The sequence below is a fragment of the Chiroxiphia lanceolata genome, chromosome 7, assembly GCF_009829145.1.
Source record: "Chiroxiphia lanceolata isolate bChiLan1 chromosome 7, bChiLan1.pri, whole genome shotgun sequence".
Lineage (NCBI taxonomy): Eukaryota > Metazoa > Chordata > Aves > Passeriformes > Pipridae > Chiroxiphia > Chiroxiphia lanceolata.
In genome coordinates, this window is record NC_045643.1 from 15,724,006 (window position 1) to 15,739,874 (window position 15,869).

At 37.6% G+C, this 15,869-nt stretch overlaps 1 protein-coding gene across 15 annotated transcripts in view; it reads left to right on the top strand.

Annotated features, from left to right (window-relative positions):
* Positions 1–15,869, top strand: part of ZNF385B (zinc finger protein 385B) — a 164,075-nt gene that overhangs the window by 143,330 nt on the left and 4,876 nt on the right. For all 15 annotated transcript variants that reach the window (XM_032693728.1, XM_032693738.1, XM_032693729.1 and 12 more), the window contains one exon: positions 14,990–15,235. In XM_032693728.1, the coding sequence (XP_032549619.1) occupies positions 14,990–15,235 (246 nt within the window). The remainder of the gene's footprint in view (positions 1–14,989; positions 15,236–15,869) is intronic.

Here is a 15,869-nt window from a genome sequence, read left to right on the forward strand (position 1 = left end):
TGCTCTTTCCTGTGGGTCTTTGGTCGGTTGATCCTGGATGATGGTGCATTCTGGATCCTGGTGGGCTGGATGCCAAGTGCCCCCAAAGCCACTCTGTCACTCCCCTCCTCAGCTGGGCAGGGGAGAGAATATATAATCTAAGGTTCATGGGTTGAGCTCTGTCAAACATAAGGGAAGTTTCTAGCAGCTTCTCACAGAAGCCACCCCTGTAGCCCTCCCACTACCAAAGCTTAGCCACACAAACTCAGTACAGTGGCAAAGATTCCCTTTCCTCACTGTGGAAGCCCAGAATTTTCTGGATGGCTACACAGAAGTATATGTATATATGTGGCATTGCTTTAGAAAAGGGCAGGGCTAATAACCAGTACATAGTGTAGTTTAGAATATTTAAAGCGTGGTTTAAATATAGCTCTAAAAATGCAATAGAAGATGGTGTCTGTGATCCTAGGTTAGCATAGTCTAGGTGCTTGCAGTGATGAGTCCTTTAGGAATGCATATGATAATAAATGGATTTAAGTATCACTGTTTACTTATCAAGCAAAGAGGAATTCTTTGATCATACTTCCAAATCAAAATAAATAGTTCAAAATGAAGCAGACAGATGATGTGGTATCACCTTTTTTGCATTTTACTTTGATATGAAAATCAGGAAGTAACTCTAACTTTTAAACTACTCAAGAGTCAAAACCATATTTCAGATCATAAAAGGTTTTGGTTTTTTTTTTTCTGTCTTTGATCAATTCACTGAATGCTCTATCTACCCTGTGCCTGTTTGTGAAATGATAGATTTGGGCATTTCAAGTTCAGTCCTTGTTCAAATAAGAGCGGAAGGCTCTGTTTCTTGGGACTTAGTAGGTACAGATAGACCCCTTTGGATGCTCTATGAAACTCCCTTTTTGTTCAGCTGGTGCAGGAACAGGGAACATTACCCTCCTAACTAGGCCAAATACTAGAACCTGTTTCAAATCCTGACCCTTCAAGGCAGCTCAACAAGCAGTGCACAGGGTCATGGTGATGATATTTCATCATATGGGCAGTCCTATCTTCACCTGCTGTGTCTGGCAGGGATGGCAGGAAAGGAATGGGACTAGAAAGTTTTTTGCCGGCTTCTTGATCCTAAGCAGGTCCTGTAAGAGTTATTCCAATCTTCACAGCTGCATAACTAAAGCTAACACTGTCATGCTGGGGTGTAGTACAGTATCTGACACTGAGTGAGCTAGCTCATGGTTTGAAAATAACCTAGAGATATTGATGGACCTTGCCACTTGATGTCATGTAACATATGGTAATTAGTTGGCCTATTAGAGAGGACTGGCAACTCCAAGCTTTAGCAGACTTAGAAAAGTTGATCTTGAGGTCTTGTCTGTGGGTTTCAGTTCATCAAGGGCTTTCTGGGGATGTTTTGACAACAAAACTGAGTGGGTTTTCCTTTTATTCCTAAAGGAGCATGCAACATGTTGAATCACATTTGCTCAGAAAGTGTATGATGGGTTGGATTTCTCCAGCATCCCAATTGCCAATGCTGTTTATTCATCAACTATCAATGATGTGTAACGTCCCAGGGAAGGGCTCAGTTTGTATTTCACAAGTCCACTGTCAGGACACTCCCTTAGTCATCTTGCTTTCATTGCTTGTTTTAGAAAGCTTTCTGCCAATGCTTAAATTCTAAACTTTTCCATATGCATCTCTCTAGTTGGAGTAATCCTAAGAATGATACCAATCCCTTAACAAAATCCCTTTTCACCTTAACATTTGTTTCCATTTGTCACCTTATTTTCTTCTCATTTTAAAGGAATGGCTTGTTTACATAGTTCTAATAAACTGTTTTTTAGATAATCCTTCCGAAGGAACTAAGAGCCAGAAACACAGAGGTTCCACAGCTAACCTGTGGTCTTACCTGTTCTGGGAAATTCTAGGTTATTTGTCATGCAGATACCATTATAAGAACCTCAAAGTTTAGGGGGTTTCTAAGGCAATTATTCTTCAATTTTTTCATTCTGTATAATGTACCAAAGTCCTCCAGACCTCAAAATATGTTGTGACAAAGGTGTCAATTTTGAGGGTGGAGCAGGGGGATAGGGAGAGGCTCTAGGAGAGGAACACAACGAGATGTTTGACTTGCTATACCCAGTGTCAACATGCCCTCTTTAGAGGTTCTGTCTTATGCCCTTGAAAGATGCTTGTGCTTATGTCTAGCCTTCATCAAAAGCTACTGATGAGCCTCATCAGTTCTTCACATTTTTGCTTACATAAAGAATTCTGCTGAAGTTATACTCTATAAAATAACCATGCATCTATGTTTATGTGTATTCAGATAGTGCCTGCTAAGCACAGGCATATTTCTGTTAGATAAAGGTATTAGTTTACGGTCAACTAAGTTGTAAATTCAATCTGAGTCAGCTACCACAGAGAATCATTTCAAGGGCATTTTTCATTACATGCTCTGAGGATCGTAAGTTTTGTTCCCTTTTCATTCAGTGTTTCATAGCCATATGAAGACCACTCTGTATTGCTGTCTGTTGAAACTCTGCCCCCAAAATAAAGGTAAAGTCGCAGTATAGGGTTTGCTGTTTGACCACAGTGCCTTTATAGTTGATAATATAAAATATGATTAATAAATGCTCATAAATTCACCACAGATACACTGTTCCAAGTACCATATGTGTATTTACATCCGTGGCACACATAATGCCTGTATTTGATTTAATAGTAAGTAACTTCTGGGCATTTTCTGGGAGGTAATTTCAGCAGCTGTTTCGGGAAGTTGTTGTTTGGTTTATACTCTTAGGATGAAAGGTTAGCCAGAAGAAAAATTATCAAGTCAAAGTCTATTAACAGGAAATCATTATAATAGGTTGGATCTTTAAACACTTTCTTCCCTTTCAATCTTACTGTTGATACTTTTCAAAACTGGATATTCAAGATTCATCTTTCCATGTGTGTCTTACAACCTGAATGGAAGAGCAGTCATACTGCACATTTTGGTGCAGTAAAACTCCAGGAACTCCTGGAAATCTTTACTCTGTCTATAATAATGCTAACAAGCACGTTTCAATTTCTGCACCTCTACTGCAAGTTGGTGATAGGTGCCATTAACTGAAGAATAAACTCTGCAGCTGTCACAATTACATTGATGAGCTATTGCAATTCCTGTTCAAATTGGAAAAGGTCATAGCATTTTTTTATTAGCATCCATAAAACTATACAAAGTTTTGGTTTTTTGGTGGGAGAGGTAAAGATAGGTATTTGACCAAGCAAGATTGACTCTACTGCTGTTGCTGGACAGTGGGAGCAGGCCCAGGGATGCTCTCAGCTACTGGTCGTTTTGGGTTTTTTTCAACTAGATATATGTGGTCATTTAAAGAATCCATTTATCTACACTGAATCTTTCAGCACGTCTTTTGTATTGTGAAATCAGGCATCTATTTTTCTTGTTTGTTCTGTTAATGATATTGAATATCCAAAGAGGATTTCTTTTAATAGGATGATGATAATGGAATGATAATAAGATGAATATGAAATAACAAAAATTACTAGCAAATACGTATGTATGTATATTTCCATAGAGGACATAATATCAGAGAGGTGGCACTATCAGAACTAGTATGTATCACATCATTCTTTACTCATCATTGTCTTTAAAACATAAGGGTTCTTGAGTCTTCAGGTAAGGAAATAGAGAAGGGGAGAAAATGGGACAAAAAAGAAACATCTGGCAAAAAAAGAGTTGAGACTGTGAGATACCAATATCACTTATCTGCTTTGCAGTTTTCTATTAGGAAGGAAGATGATCCAGAAGTGTCCTAAAAAGTGAGAGTTAATGAGATTTTGTAAAAATTGCAAATGAGAGAAATAAAATATGCCCTTTTGTCACCTTTAGATAGTTATTATTTTGATGCTGAATGGCAGTATTATTTGCATAAGAAACATTTACTTTGAGAACTGTAGTTTTGTTTTTAGATGAGTAAGAAAGCCAGATCAATGGAAATGCTCTTTATTTATATAGGACTGAAATTAGCCCTTTAAATCGACTAGAGTGGAAATTTTCCTAAAAAGACATGTAAATACAGCAGTTCTTCTGAAGCCAGACATGTATTTTTCACTGTTATCAGATATTAAATAACAGGATTCTGATGATGACTCATACAATTGGTAGTTGAATAAATAAAGTTTTGTCTGTGTCCAGTTGTGCCAAAGTTAAAGGCTGTGTCGAGTCTGCAAAAATTAGGTTTTCTCCTTTTCTCAGAGCCTTGGTGTGAATTTAGTGTCCAAATGTAAGAGAATAGGTCAGGCCCACTGCTGTTGCTTCAGGATGCTTTGATTTTGCCCCTAAAAGGGATATATATTCTATTTTTTTACCTTTTTAAGGGGAATGTTGTGGTGGGTTGACCTTGGCTGGAAGCCAGGTACCCACCAATGCTGCTCTATCATTTGCCTCGTCCTGGACAGAGAAGAGAAAATACAGCAAAAGACTCATGAGTTGAGATAAGGACAGGGAGAGACCACTCACACATTATTGTTGCAGACAAAACAAACTTGACTTGGGGAAGTTAGTTGAATTTAATACCAGTCAAATCAGAGTAGGATAATGAGAGGTAAACCCAAATATTAAAAAAGAACACCTTCCCTCCCACCACCTTCCTGGGCTTGACTTTACTTCCTTTTCTCTACCTCCTCCCTCCCATCAGTGAAGGTGGAAATATCCTACATTTCTTACAGTATAAAAATTATTCATACAAACATTAGGCTACTCATTATTTCCTTATTACTGGTTTTCAAGGAGAGTGAAAATATTTTGATGTTTGTTAGACAAGTTATATTTGAAATGCAATTTATTTGTCAAATCTTGAGGGCATGACTGAATACTCACAGTCCTCGGGCAAACCTTCTACAGAAGTTGGGGAGAATGAACAATTATAGATGTCATTTAGCCAGAATGAAGATAAGTGTTTCATAGCTGACTTCAGTGGCAGTTCTGCTTGGGCAAGTACTGAGTAAGTAGTTCAGCCCATGAGACTGTACTTGCCTACAGTTTGTCAGTTCTCCTTGACTCTATTATTCAGAGACCCATAAATTTTGTGTTGAGTTCCAATGCACTTCAGCATCTGTGGGTAGAATTTTAAGTTTTTTGGTTTGTACAAATAGCAAGTGAAATGTGTTTCTAGTAACGTGTTTCAGATTCATAAATGGATGAGCCAGTGTTATAGTTGAGAAGATGAACCAAGACTATATAGAAGTGAAGGATGTCTGGGCAGAATACATTATGTTTGTTGAAAGTTATTTTTCTAAGCATTCCTACATTATTAAAAAGTTTAAAAGGCAATACAGTAGTATAGAAAGTTTGCATTCCAGGACCTCTAAAAAAAATGTAGCAGAGTCTGGAATGTGAGTATAAAATATTTTCAAAATAGTAGATGTCTGGTGTCAGAAAGAGATAAGTGTATAACTAGCAAAAATAATTTACTCTTACCCAGAGGAGAGTCACGTTTTGTAATAGCAGATCTTATACTGTATTTCAAGCTTGGCCCACGCTGTATTATAATTTTCCAACATGCAGATTTTTCCATTTCAGCCAAAACAGACTGGCATAGCTCAGAAAAGATGAAAGTAAATTTTCCTAGCTATACAGCAACGGGACTCAGGAAGACTAAGCTTTTGGGTGGTCTCACATTATGGATACTCTTTAAATTAGCATTCACACTTGCTAGCTGTGTTTTAGATCCACCTTGTTTCCAGCACCAGTGCTACTGATCTTGATGAGTTTTATGAACAAACTTCTAGTGAGAGTTTTCTCAACCTATCAATGTGTCACTGAGAAAGTAGATGTTGGTACTATACACTAGGAAATTGCTCTGTTTTGGTGTTTGTAGACAAGTTGATTTTCTCTGGAAGTAACATGCTGCATTCACCGTAGTTATCTGTTCACCCTATTAAGTCTAAAAACTGGGGTGGGAGAAGGGAAGGAGGGGACAGAGAAGCTGGGACTTGTAATAGTCTCTTTTCAGATGAGGAAAAGACAAGTCTGATATAACCTGCATTCATTAAAAAATGGTTGAAGACAAGCAGGCGACATGGAGACACTACACAAATTGCCTTAAGTGAGTGTTAGAAGTTAGTTTGTTTTCTCCAGACATACTACATACACTCCTGCATTTTGGCTAAAATCAACCCTTCTTATTCCTCTTACTATTGCACAGAGAAATTGCATTGTGTTGAAATATTAAATAAGAGACTTTTTGAAATGTGAATACCCTTTGTTGATACATAACAATTTTTCCATAGTTATTTTGCTATATGCTTTTTATCTGCATGCCAAAATACCTGTTTTTGGTTGTTTTTTTTCTTCTGCCCTGGTGAGTGCATACAGATTTTTCTTGATCTTAGTCTGTAAAACAGATCTAAAACACCAGCCAGCCAACCTAAACCAATCCCCTAAGAATCTCAAACTGTGCAAGGAATTGATTAAAAATCATAGGCAATACAGCAGGATCATCTCAGACACTCTGGTAATTGGAGCAGCAGGCATTCTCAGTTCAGGAAGGTGTACAAATAGGTATAGAAATAGATTTTGCAGGGCAAGGTTTCACACTCGCAGAACTATGTGTACTTCTGAATATTTTCTAGTTCTCATCAATCCAGTTTCATAAAAATTAAAACCATTAAAAATTGCAAACCTTTGTAACATTACATCTTTAATCTGATCAGTTACAAACATTTTTGTACTCTGAAAAAAAACACAACTTCCTTTGTAAGAGTCTTTGGTACACCAGATCAGAAATAAAGTACCTAAAAAATTGTCAGCATCACTGCTGTACCGTAGCCATACAAGCAATACTTCTGAAGTGAAAAAAGATAGCTTTGGCTCAGCCTGTTGGAGAGAAGTGATGCAGTTAATCAAATAATCAGTCTAGCTACCGAGTTCACCTATTATTACACAGCCATCCAGACATTTCCTGATGTAGCTTCAGTATCTTGAGAAAATATGTTGTAGCTTACTTCAGGGCACATTTGTGTTTGAGATTAAAAGCTTCATATTTATAGTTTCTATTTGTTTCTCATCTTTGTATAGAGAGAAAATTAGTTCTCTTTAGAATGTGACAAACAGATTTATTTCATTATGTAAAACTTAGCTGTTTTTCTCACAGCTTGAAGTGCAAGAAAAAAGATTTTACAAAAAGTAAAGGTAACCAAAGGGTTAATAGATACACTGTGCTGTCTGATTTGAATGTAGTTTGCAGTGGAATTTTTCTAGAACAGAGCCCTACGGGTTTTTCAGCCTCATTTCTCAGTAGACTGCACAACTGGTGAGAAAGTAGGTATTTTGTCTGACAGCCATTAGAGTCTCATTATTCAGCAAGTGTGGAGATAAAACAAAAAAGATTTTAAAATACATTATCAAACTTAGCTAACTCTGTCTTAATGAGTGTCAAGAAATAACCTAATGCTCTTTGTTATTTGTTTTGTTGGGTTTTTTTTGAGTGATGCTGAGATGCAGGCCAGAGTACTTAAAATGCTGTAAAGGTTGTGACCATTAATGACTTAATTACTCTCTTGCTATTGTCTTTATGGCATATATTACTCATAGCGTTCATCTTCTTCTTCTTCATAAGAAGATGTAATTGTGTGTGTGCTTTATTCCTCTATAGTAGTGTGAACCAGAATAAGATAAGACTTTCTGTGAAGAACAACATTTTGAAACTTGCTTTTCTTACCAGAGCTATTGTCTGACTTTCTATTCAGTAGCTTTTCTGCTAATAGATTGAAGGAGGCCCTTCTTGTCATCTTATTAATTCACTCATTGATCATCTTCTCCCTCCATATCTTATTTCAGGGCAAAGAGATGTAGAGCAGCTATTGTTTCCAGTATAATGACTTGAGGATGTTCTCTATCCCCTGACCTGTGTGCCAGGGTAGATCCTAAGGTTTGGTTAGGCAGTACTACAAGTACAGTGTGACTAAATAAGTTTTCCCCACCTTAATGTCTCCCTTAATTACATTCAGCCAGGCTTGTGACCTCTTTGACTGTGATCTCTCTACTTTTAATGTTTTTGTTTTGAATGCTGCAAATTTTGTTATAATATTTCTGTGGTACAGGTAAAGCTACTGATTTTTTCCCTCCAAATTTATGTCCTTCACTTTCTAAGCTCTCCATACCTTTGTATGTCTTCGGTAGTATATTTCAAAATGCTGTCTTGCACCTACCACTCATCAACCATTAAAAACAGCTTCCAAAACAGCTTCCCACTTTTCCTGGGCCTATTTGTGAAGAGTTCTCTGCAATTAGCTGCCAAACTTCCTTCTGTTATTCTCAGCTCTGAAAATTTCTCTTTCACTGTGATGGACTGGAAAACCGAAAAAGACTTGTGAGAAGTTTGACTGCCACACCAGTGCCTGTGTTAGTTGTTCTGTCTCTTTGTGATTTCATACCTGTCTGTCTGCAGCTGTCATCTCTGCTCTTAAACTTGGTCTGGGGGCCACCTTCTTGTTTTGTGTGCAGAAAGCTTAGAACAGAGAGGTCAAACACTACATTTGAGTAATATCAAGTAACTCGCCTCTCTTCAGCATCGTCATAAAGAAGTGTAGGAAAAAGAATGTAGTGGGAAATGTCTCACTTTTTAGATTTGTGTCAGATGTGCCAAGTATTTAACATGTTAAATTTAAACTGAGAATTTTATTTTTCAATAGACACACTTTTACTTTGTGTTTATTGATGCCAGTTTAGCTACAGTGATAAGCTTTTCAGCAAAATTTCTTGGATTGTCTACCACTGTAATTAATGCAACTGATTTTACCTTTCCCACACAGTCGATCAGGGAAAGAACATGTAATACAATCGGCTGGCAATCTCATTGATTTCCTTGTCCCATTCTGTAAACACTGTGGGCTTCAAAGGTTGTTTAATGCAGCCCAATATTCACAGGCATATTTGGAGCTGTTGAAATTATAGGGAGAACCTGAAAATCTGTTTTACTCACAGCTTTACCGGTTTTGGAGATATGTTTGTTTTACTCTCTAAAATCAACACTTCAAACTAATAGTAGGTCCCTGTAGCACAATTTATGTGAACTCAAGGCTATCATAAGACAATCTTCGCACCACACTTTCAATATCCCATAAGTAAAACATGAATGTCTCCTTTCAGAAATCACTTTTGGTTTTAGTGACAGAGGAAGTGACAGAGTCAGAAGTTAATTGAAAGTGTTTAGAATCATCAGGTTGCTCATGTTTTTAAAAAGTTCTTTCAGTAGTGATGTGGTATTGTAACATACCAGCATAAACAAGGTTGATTGAAACAAAGGCTTTTCACCTAAGTGTGCATCATTTCTGCTCACCAGTTGTATAGCCTTGATGACCATGCCGTGATTGAGTTACACAGTAAATTATTTTGTTGCTGTGTTTCCCTAGCACAGCAACAAAATTACGTGGCTGGTTTAGGTTGGAAATTGCAGTGAAAATTGCATGGCTCTTTCCTTCGTGTTTTTCAAGAAGAAAAGAAGCACAAGTGTTTACTACTTCCTTACCTCTGCGACAGAGAATAATAAATATCTTACTGCCAAAAATAATTTGTCTATTATGCTCTCTTCTAACTTGTTCTGTTGTGTGAGCAGGTAAAAGAAATATAAAACCAGATTTCTATATCTAGGATGGCAAATGAGCAAATCTCTCAAAAGAGCCTCAGTGTAGGGTTGTAGAGCAGCCATGGCCACTTTGCAGTGTCTGTGCTGCCCTTTTGCTGTACTTTGTGTACAGCTGCCATTCAGTGTCTGAAGCTGGGGCATGCGGAAAAGGACCTGGCACAAGGAAAGGTGGGAAGCTGAAGCCTGGCAGTGGGTGGTGATAAGCGTGGCATGGTCTCTTCCTGGTGGAGAGCCTCCTCCATCACAATCAGGGCTGTACTGGGCAGCTGTTCTCTATCCCAGGATACTGTCTGCATGCTCAGCTTTCAGCACAAGTCGTGAGCAATAGTCCCAGTTTCTGGTGGAGAAGAGAAGCAGGCAGGTGCAAAGCTATACTTTTCATCACATGCAGATACACACACAGTATTTTCAGTAATTGAAATATTATTTCTTCTGTTACTGTTACAGTAAGAGCAAGTTTATTTATTTATTATATACTGGCAGAAAATTTACATGATGGTTTTGTAAGGGTTATTAGGATCATAGCAGAACTTCATATCTAAAAGATTTTAGAATACGTATTGGAAAGGGTTTTTGCAAGTGTATCACGTATCATGTGTACCTTGGATAATCTTTTAATTCCAGCTGCTATTTGAATAAGCTGTTGTGGAACAGAAGTTTATTGCAAAGTTGTTTTGTATATCATCAGTGATAACTGTGCAGATAGGCATGTTGTGGGGTGTTAGTAGCAATGGATATTATTGATACAGAAAAAGTTGTTCCATTGACATTCTAGATTTATTAATGAGATTTAGAATTCTCATTGTTTTTATTTTTATCAAGAATGTAAATTCTGAGTTAAGGATCTGAATTTTAAGTAACATTTTTGTTGAAAATAGCATGTATGATATCATCAGGAAGTCCAAATTAGAACTTCTTCTTAACAGGCACCAAATCATCACTCCACCAAATCATCTCACTTTAAAAGGTCTATTTCCTGGCTATAGAAATCAATGCCTATAGACACATTTTAGTATGGTACGAGATAATTGTAAAATATATATTTATAACATGCAAATATATATATGTTATAAAATTGTAAACACTTCACACAAATCACAAAGTAAAACAAGTACAGTCCCTTAAAGGTGCCTTATAAACCAAACTGCTTAATGGAATGGTTAGTAAGATTAAAAAATATCTATTTACTTTCTTCATGGCTTGCATTGATCACTGTACTATGAGCTGGGGCAGAGTGCTCATATTCAGTTTTTTGCCAGGAAAGAAAATAACTGAATAGAGGAGATGGAGGTTGTTTGTCATTGAGTAGAAGTTTTACAGTAACATTTTTGCCCCTTTTTGGGCTAGAAAGTAAAACCCCTTCACTCAGCTGGACTAGGACTTCAGCATTAATAGGTAGATCCTGTGAATTGTGCCATAGCAACTGTAGTGAGAGTCATGTGACCTGCAAAGGTTGGTAAGTCAGTCCAGCTAATCTTCTATTGGGAGGTAGAACTTGTAGATTTGAACCTGTCGGGTGTTATTGTGCAGTGTCCTGACCTTGGTACATATAGTCAAAGTGACTGGTCAGATTGAATTTTAACATGGAGCTGACACAAGCATGAGTCAAACAAGCAGAAATACATGAAATAAACTTCAAAGCAGAATTAGAACAATGTAATGGGTGACAAAAGCATGATATTACTGAGCCCAAAGCAATACTTAATTAGCTTGCTTTAGTTTTTTTCCCTGGGCTCTACTTCAAAATAAATTCAGGCTTCAGTAAGAACCTGAGTCATCAATTTACTTTTCTGGAATCTTGAAGAAAAGGAAGACTTAATTTAAAGACAAGAATTTAACACAGATGAAGTATGGCTTTTTTAAATGGAAAAGGAACGTAGTCAGATACAGTGCAACAGTACAAATTAGATTTTAAATTAACCTCTTGCATGGGAGTTTTGATGTGAGCATTTCAACCTGACCTGATGCAGATTGAATCACAGCTACTGCTTTCAGGGAAGAGGCTTCTATTGCCATGGTCTAATGCTTCCAGCTGTGCTCATGCAGCAGAAGCTGCTGTGTCAATGTTCTGGGGCAGGATGGACTCACTTCTGCACTCATCTGGGCTCTGGCTCTGTTGGTCTCAGCCCAGGTGGAGATCAGAGCAAGTTTGAGCCTATTCTCAATAATACTTGCCTTCAGAAATAGCAAGAGGACTATAATCCTACAGCTGTATTTCACCATCCACATATATTTTATAAGGTTTGGAAATATGGCATGCAGCCATTAACAGTTACATTTTTTGATTTCTGAGTGCAGATATTATTTGTTAGCTCTGTGCTATAAGTAGAAAAAAAAAGAATAATCTTCTTTGTGGTTTGTATATACATGCAATTTGCATTTCCTGTGCTTTGCACGATTGAATACTTGGCATTTCTGTCTCACACATAAAACTTTAAGTAATGGTGTTTTGAATTCTGTGGATTGAAAACAATAAGCTGTTATCAAAAGCCCATTTGGAGAAGTGCAATTTTCTGATTTTAGAAGCCAGTAAAACCCAGTTCTGACCCCACTGCAGTGACAAATATGCACTTAGCTCTGTGTACTTTCTGTGGGAATTAAACTGTATAATAACCTTACAATTATGATCTTTGAAGATGTTCTGCATTAAACATTTAGAATGGTGGAAGGAAACATTAATTCATAGAGGGGCGTATGTCTCTCCTTATACATCCCCATCGATGAAGAGCTTATTTGCTTCAGGAAGCTTTCCAAATGATGGAGTTATTATGTGAGGTTCTTTCCAAAAGCTGTGATACTGGCAGAATTGAGCCCAGCTGGATGCTGGTAACTTATCTCTAGTTTTTTGAAAGTTTCTTGTTAGTTTGTTACACATTGTATACTCTAGAATTGCTTTGTATTATAAATAGTGAAAACACTGTAAATCTAGGGAATATAAAACACTACATACTACATCAACTGGTGGCCAGCTAGGTGAGAAGTGAAATCTGTAATTTTTCAATCAGCTGTTAAATTCAACACTGGAAAACCATCGATCTGTGATGGTAATTGGTGACCTGTGTAAAATGGATCATCTTCTGTGTCTTGGAATCTCACACTGCAGACACTCGATGGCAAAACAAAGAAATAAAAATCTGCTCCCTCTTGTTGTGGTCAGTGAGGACAGTGCGGGCAGGGGCTGCAGGCAGGAGTGTGAGCGTGCGCTCGCAGCGCGGGCGTGTCTCTCAGGCCGGGGGTCCACCTTGCACCCATCAGCTGCTGTTCCTGCTGCCCCCTGCCACCTGCTCTCTCATTCACTGCAGGAGATGACTTCTACCTCTAGGAGATGTTTCAAAAGCACTGAGTTTTTATGCTTACATTTAAAAAAATATATGGGAAACCACATAAAAATCCAAACCCAAACTAGAAGTGTAGTCGGTAGTGTAGCATACAGCTTGCAGTTCTGCAGGTGTATTTTTCTTTTAAGGCCTGAAATGCAAAATACTGAGGAATGTTCCTTTATTCCACTCAGGTTTGCATATGTCCTGGTGTTGTGCCTTTTGCAGTCTGGCATAATATTGCATACAACAACAACAAGAACTCTGTTTTTCTGTAATGTGAATTCGCAAATGGCAACTGTTCAGTGTGTGTCATTTGTAGATATTAGCACCTCTGAGAATTTTCCATCTTGAAAACTCTTTAATTTAAAATGCTAGCAAATACTGTTTATTAAAATTGTATTTTATGAAGACTCATGGCTCACATAAAGTGTTCTAGATTTTTGCAGATGTGACTTATTACTATAGAGACTTTAAAATTGAATAGCCCATGAAGTACAATTTAACATCAGTTTCTTTTGTCATACTTTATCCATCAAAATACCTTCAGAATCTGGTTTTAACATTAATTTGGTCCTAATCGTAGTCTTTGTACGTGACCATTTTCAATGTTTAGTACTGTTTCATATTGTGTAATTTCAAAGTATTTTTATTGCTATTTTAAAAAATAATAGTTGTTTTATTAGAATTTTCTTTCTCCTCATTTATAACAATCTAAAATTGATGTACTACAATGCTCTTCTGGGAAATATGCCAACAACTGTGGGTTTTAGTTTCAGAGTGGCTGTTCATAGATCATACACGCTCTCAAGTGTTTGTTTGCCTGGGTACAATCCTGTTTTCAGAATTCTTGGTAGCAACACTGGCCTGATACACAGAATCATGTTAAAAGAGAGTCTTGTAGCTGTAAACATAAAGTGCAAGGATCCCTGTTTAAAAATAAATGCTCAAAATAGAACCTAGTTTTTTAAGACAGTTTAACTCTATTTAAAACTATGCCAGGGGTTTTAAATGGGATATAAGTAGTTTTTAAGAGGTTGCTCTTATATAGATGATGTACTTGCTTAGATAATAAAATTTGATTCCTGTTTTTCAGAGTGACAACTCAATCATTTCTCATGTCCATTTTGGCAGGGTTGCTCATACCATCACCACTGCACTGTCCCCCTCCCATCCCATGTTTTTATAGGTGGAGCTTGTTTTACTGCTGGCAACTAATACAGCTTGTGGTCACAAGGCTTGCAGTTGAATAGCTTAAAATGCAATGAGCTCTTGCGGGCAGCACTTGTAAGGGAGCATTTGAATACTGGCTCTGGCACAAAGTTCCTCTTTGGGCACAGTTGGGACATTTAATCTCTTGCTTTGTGATTGCCATCTGCAAAATGAAGTAATACCTGCCTGTCTCATAGGAGCACAGATGATTGACTCGTGCTTGTGAAATGGTACGGGAATGCATTGAAGGCACATGAAGGCATATGATCTAGAGATATATGGGGAATTGTTCCTGGAAAAACTTAAAAATATTAGCGGCAGTGTTCATGTGTGTTGTGTAGTTACCATAATCAATTCCTGTAACTGAAATGAGGGATATCATGTCAAAATGGTGCTGGAGCCTTTCAGTGTCCTCCCAGTGGCTTTGAGAAACTTGACCCCTTCAAAAGGCAAATATATTGTTCTTGAGAAATATTTTTGTAATCCCCAGTGCAAAGCCTTGCATGTTTTTCTGAGTGCTATCCAGTCCATAAGCCTGTCTGCCTTTGGGCTTTCTTGGGCTTCTTTCAACTGGCAGTACCTGCAGCATGACAGCAACAACAGTGGCATGAATCTTTTGAAGTCCTTAGTATTCACTGGTAACCTTAAAAACAGGAAAATCACCCCTTTTGTCAGATGACACAAAGAGGCTGCTCTCTTTTATAAAATGAAATTAATTAGGCCCCTATTGTGTTAGGTTCACTAAATCCACAGGATTTGACTGTATGATTTTTTTTTGTTTGTTTGTGGCATATTATTACATATGTATTTTGCTTCTTTTAGAAGATAAAGGGAAAGCAAAACCCAATAGTGCAAGTCAGCAGTCCAATACAGAAGCGGGTCCTTTTCTTCCCAAACCTGGAGTGGCAGCAGTGGCACCTTTAGCACCTGCCTCATCCACCAAGAGCACGAATGGAGCTGCTAACACAGTTACTGAGTCAGAAGAGGAAAAAGCCAAAAAACTACTTTACTGTTCATTATGCAAAGTGGCTGTGAATTCCCTTTCACAACTAGAAGCCCACAATACAGGTAAGTATCCATATGGTACAAGTCAGCTGTGTGTTAAAATTTTTAAAATTCAGTGTAATAAACTGATAGCCACACTTCACTGAAGAATCTTTTAGTTAAAACTTACAATGTCAAGTTACAAAAGCAGTTTCCTTAATGACAGTTTCATGTGTGGTGTTTGATGTTCTATTAAAGCACTCTCTAATATTTTTGACTGTCTTTCATGTACTCTATGTGTTTTTAGTTGACGAAATCCTTACAGTTCATGTTACCATCACACCTCCCCAGTGAGGATCACAGTATGATCACAGTGATTTCTGTAACACTAAGGTTTCTAAAATGTCTATTCTCCCTCTCTTTCATATTTCATCTCACTATCACTGGTATCTGTTATTTTGCTGGCACAATTTATAGTAATTATTGTTATTTCATATTTTTGGTAATTTCAGGATGGGCTCATTAGATTTCCTAGATGTCCTAGAACCTTCTGATGATTGTTAGATATGCTCCCTTTAATAGGCCACAAGCAGCAATCCCTAATGTGCTCCGTCCGCTGTGTGTGTTGATGGGTGCTGGTGATGTAAAGCTTGTTAACAAACCATTGAAGCTGGCTTTACAGCTGTAATCCATTCTTGAAATGGACAAAGCAGCCATT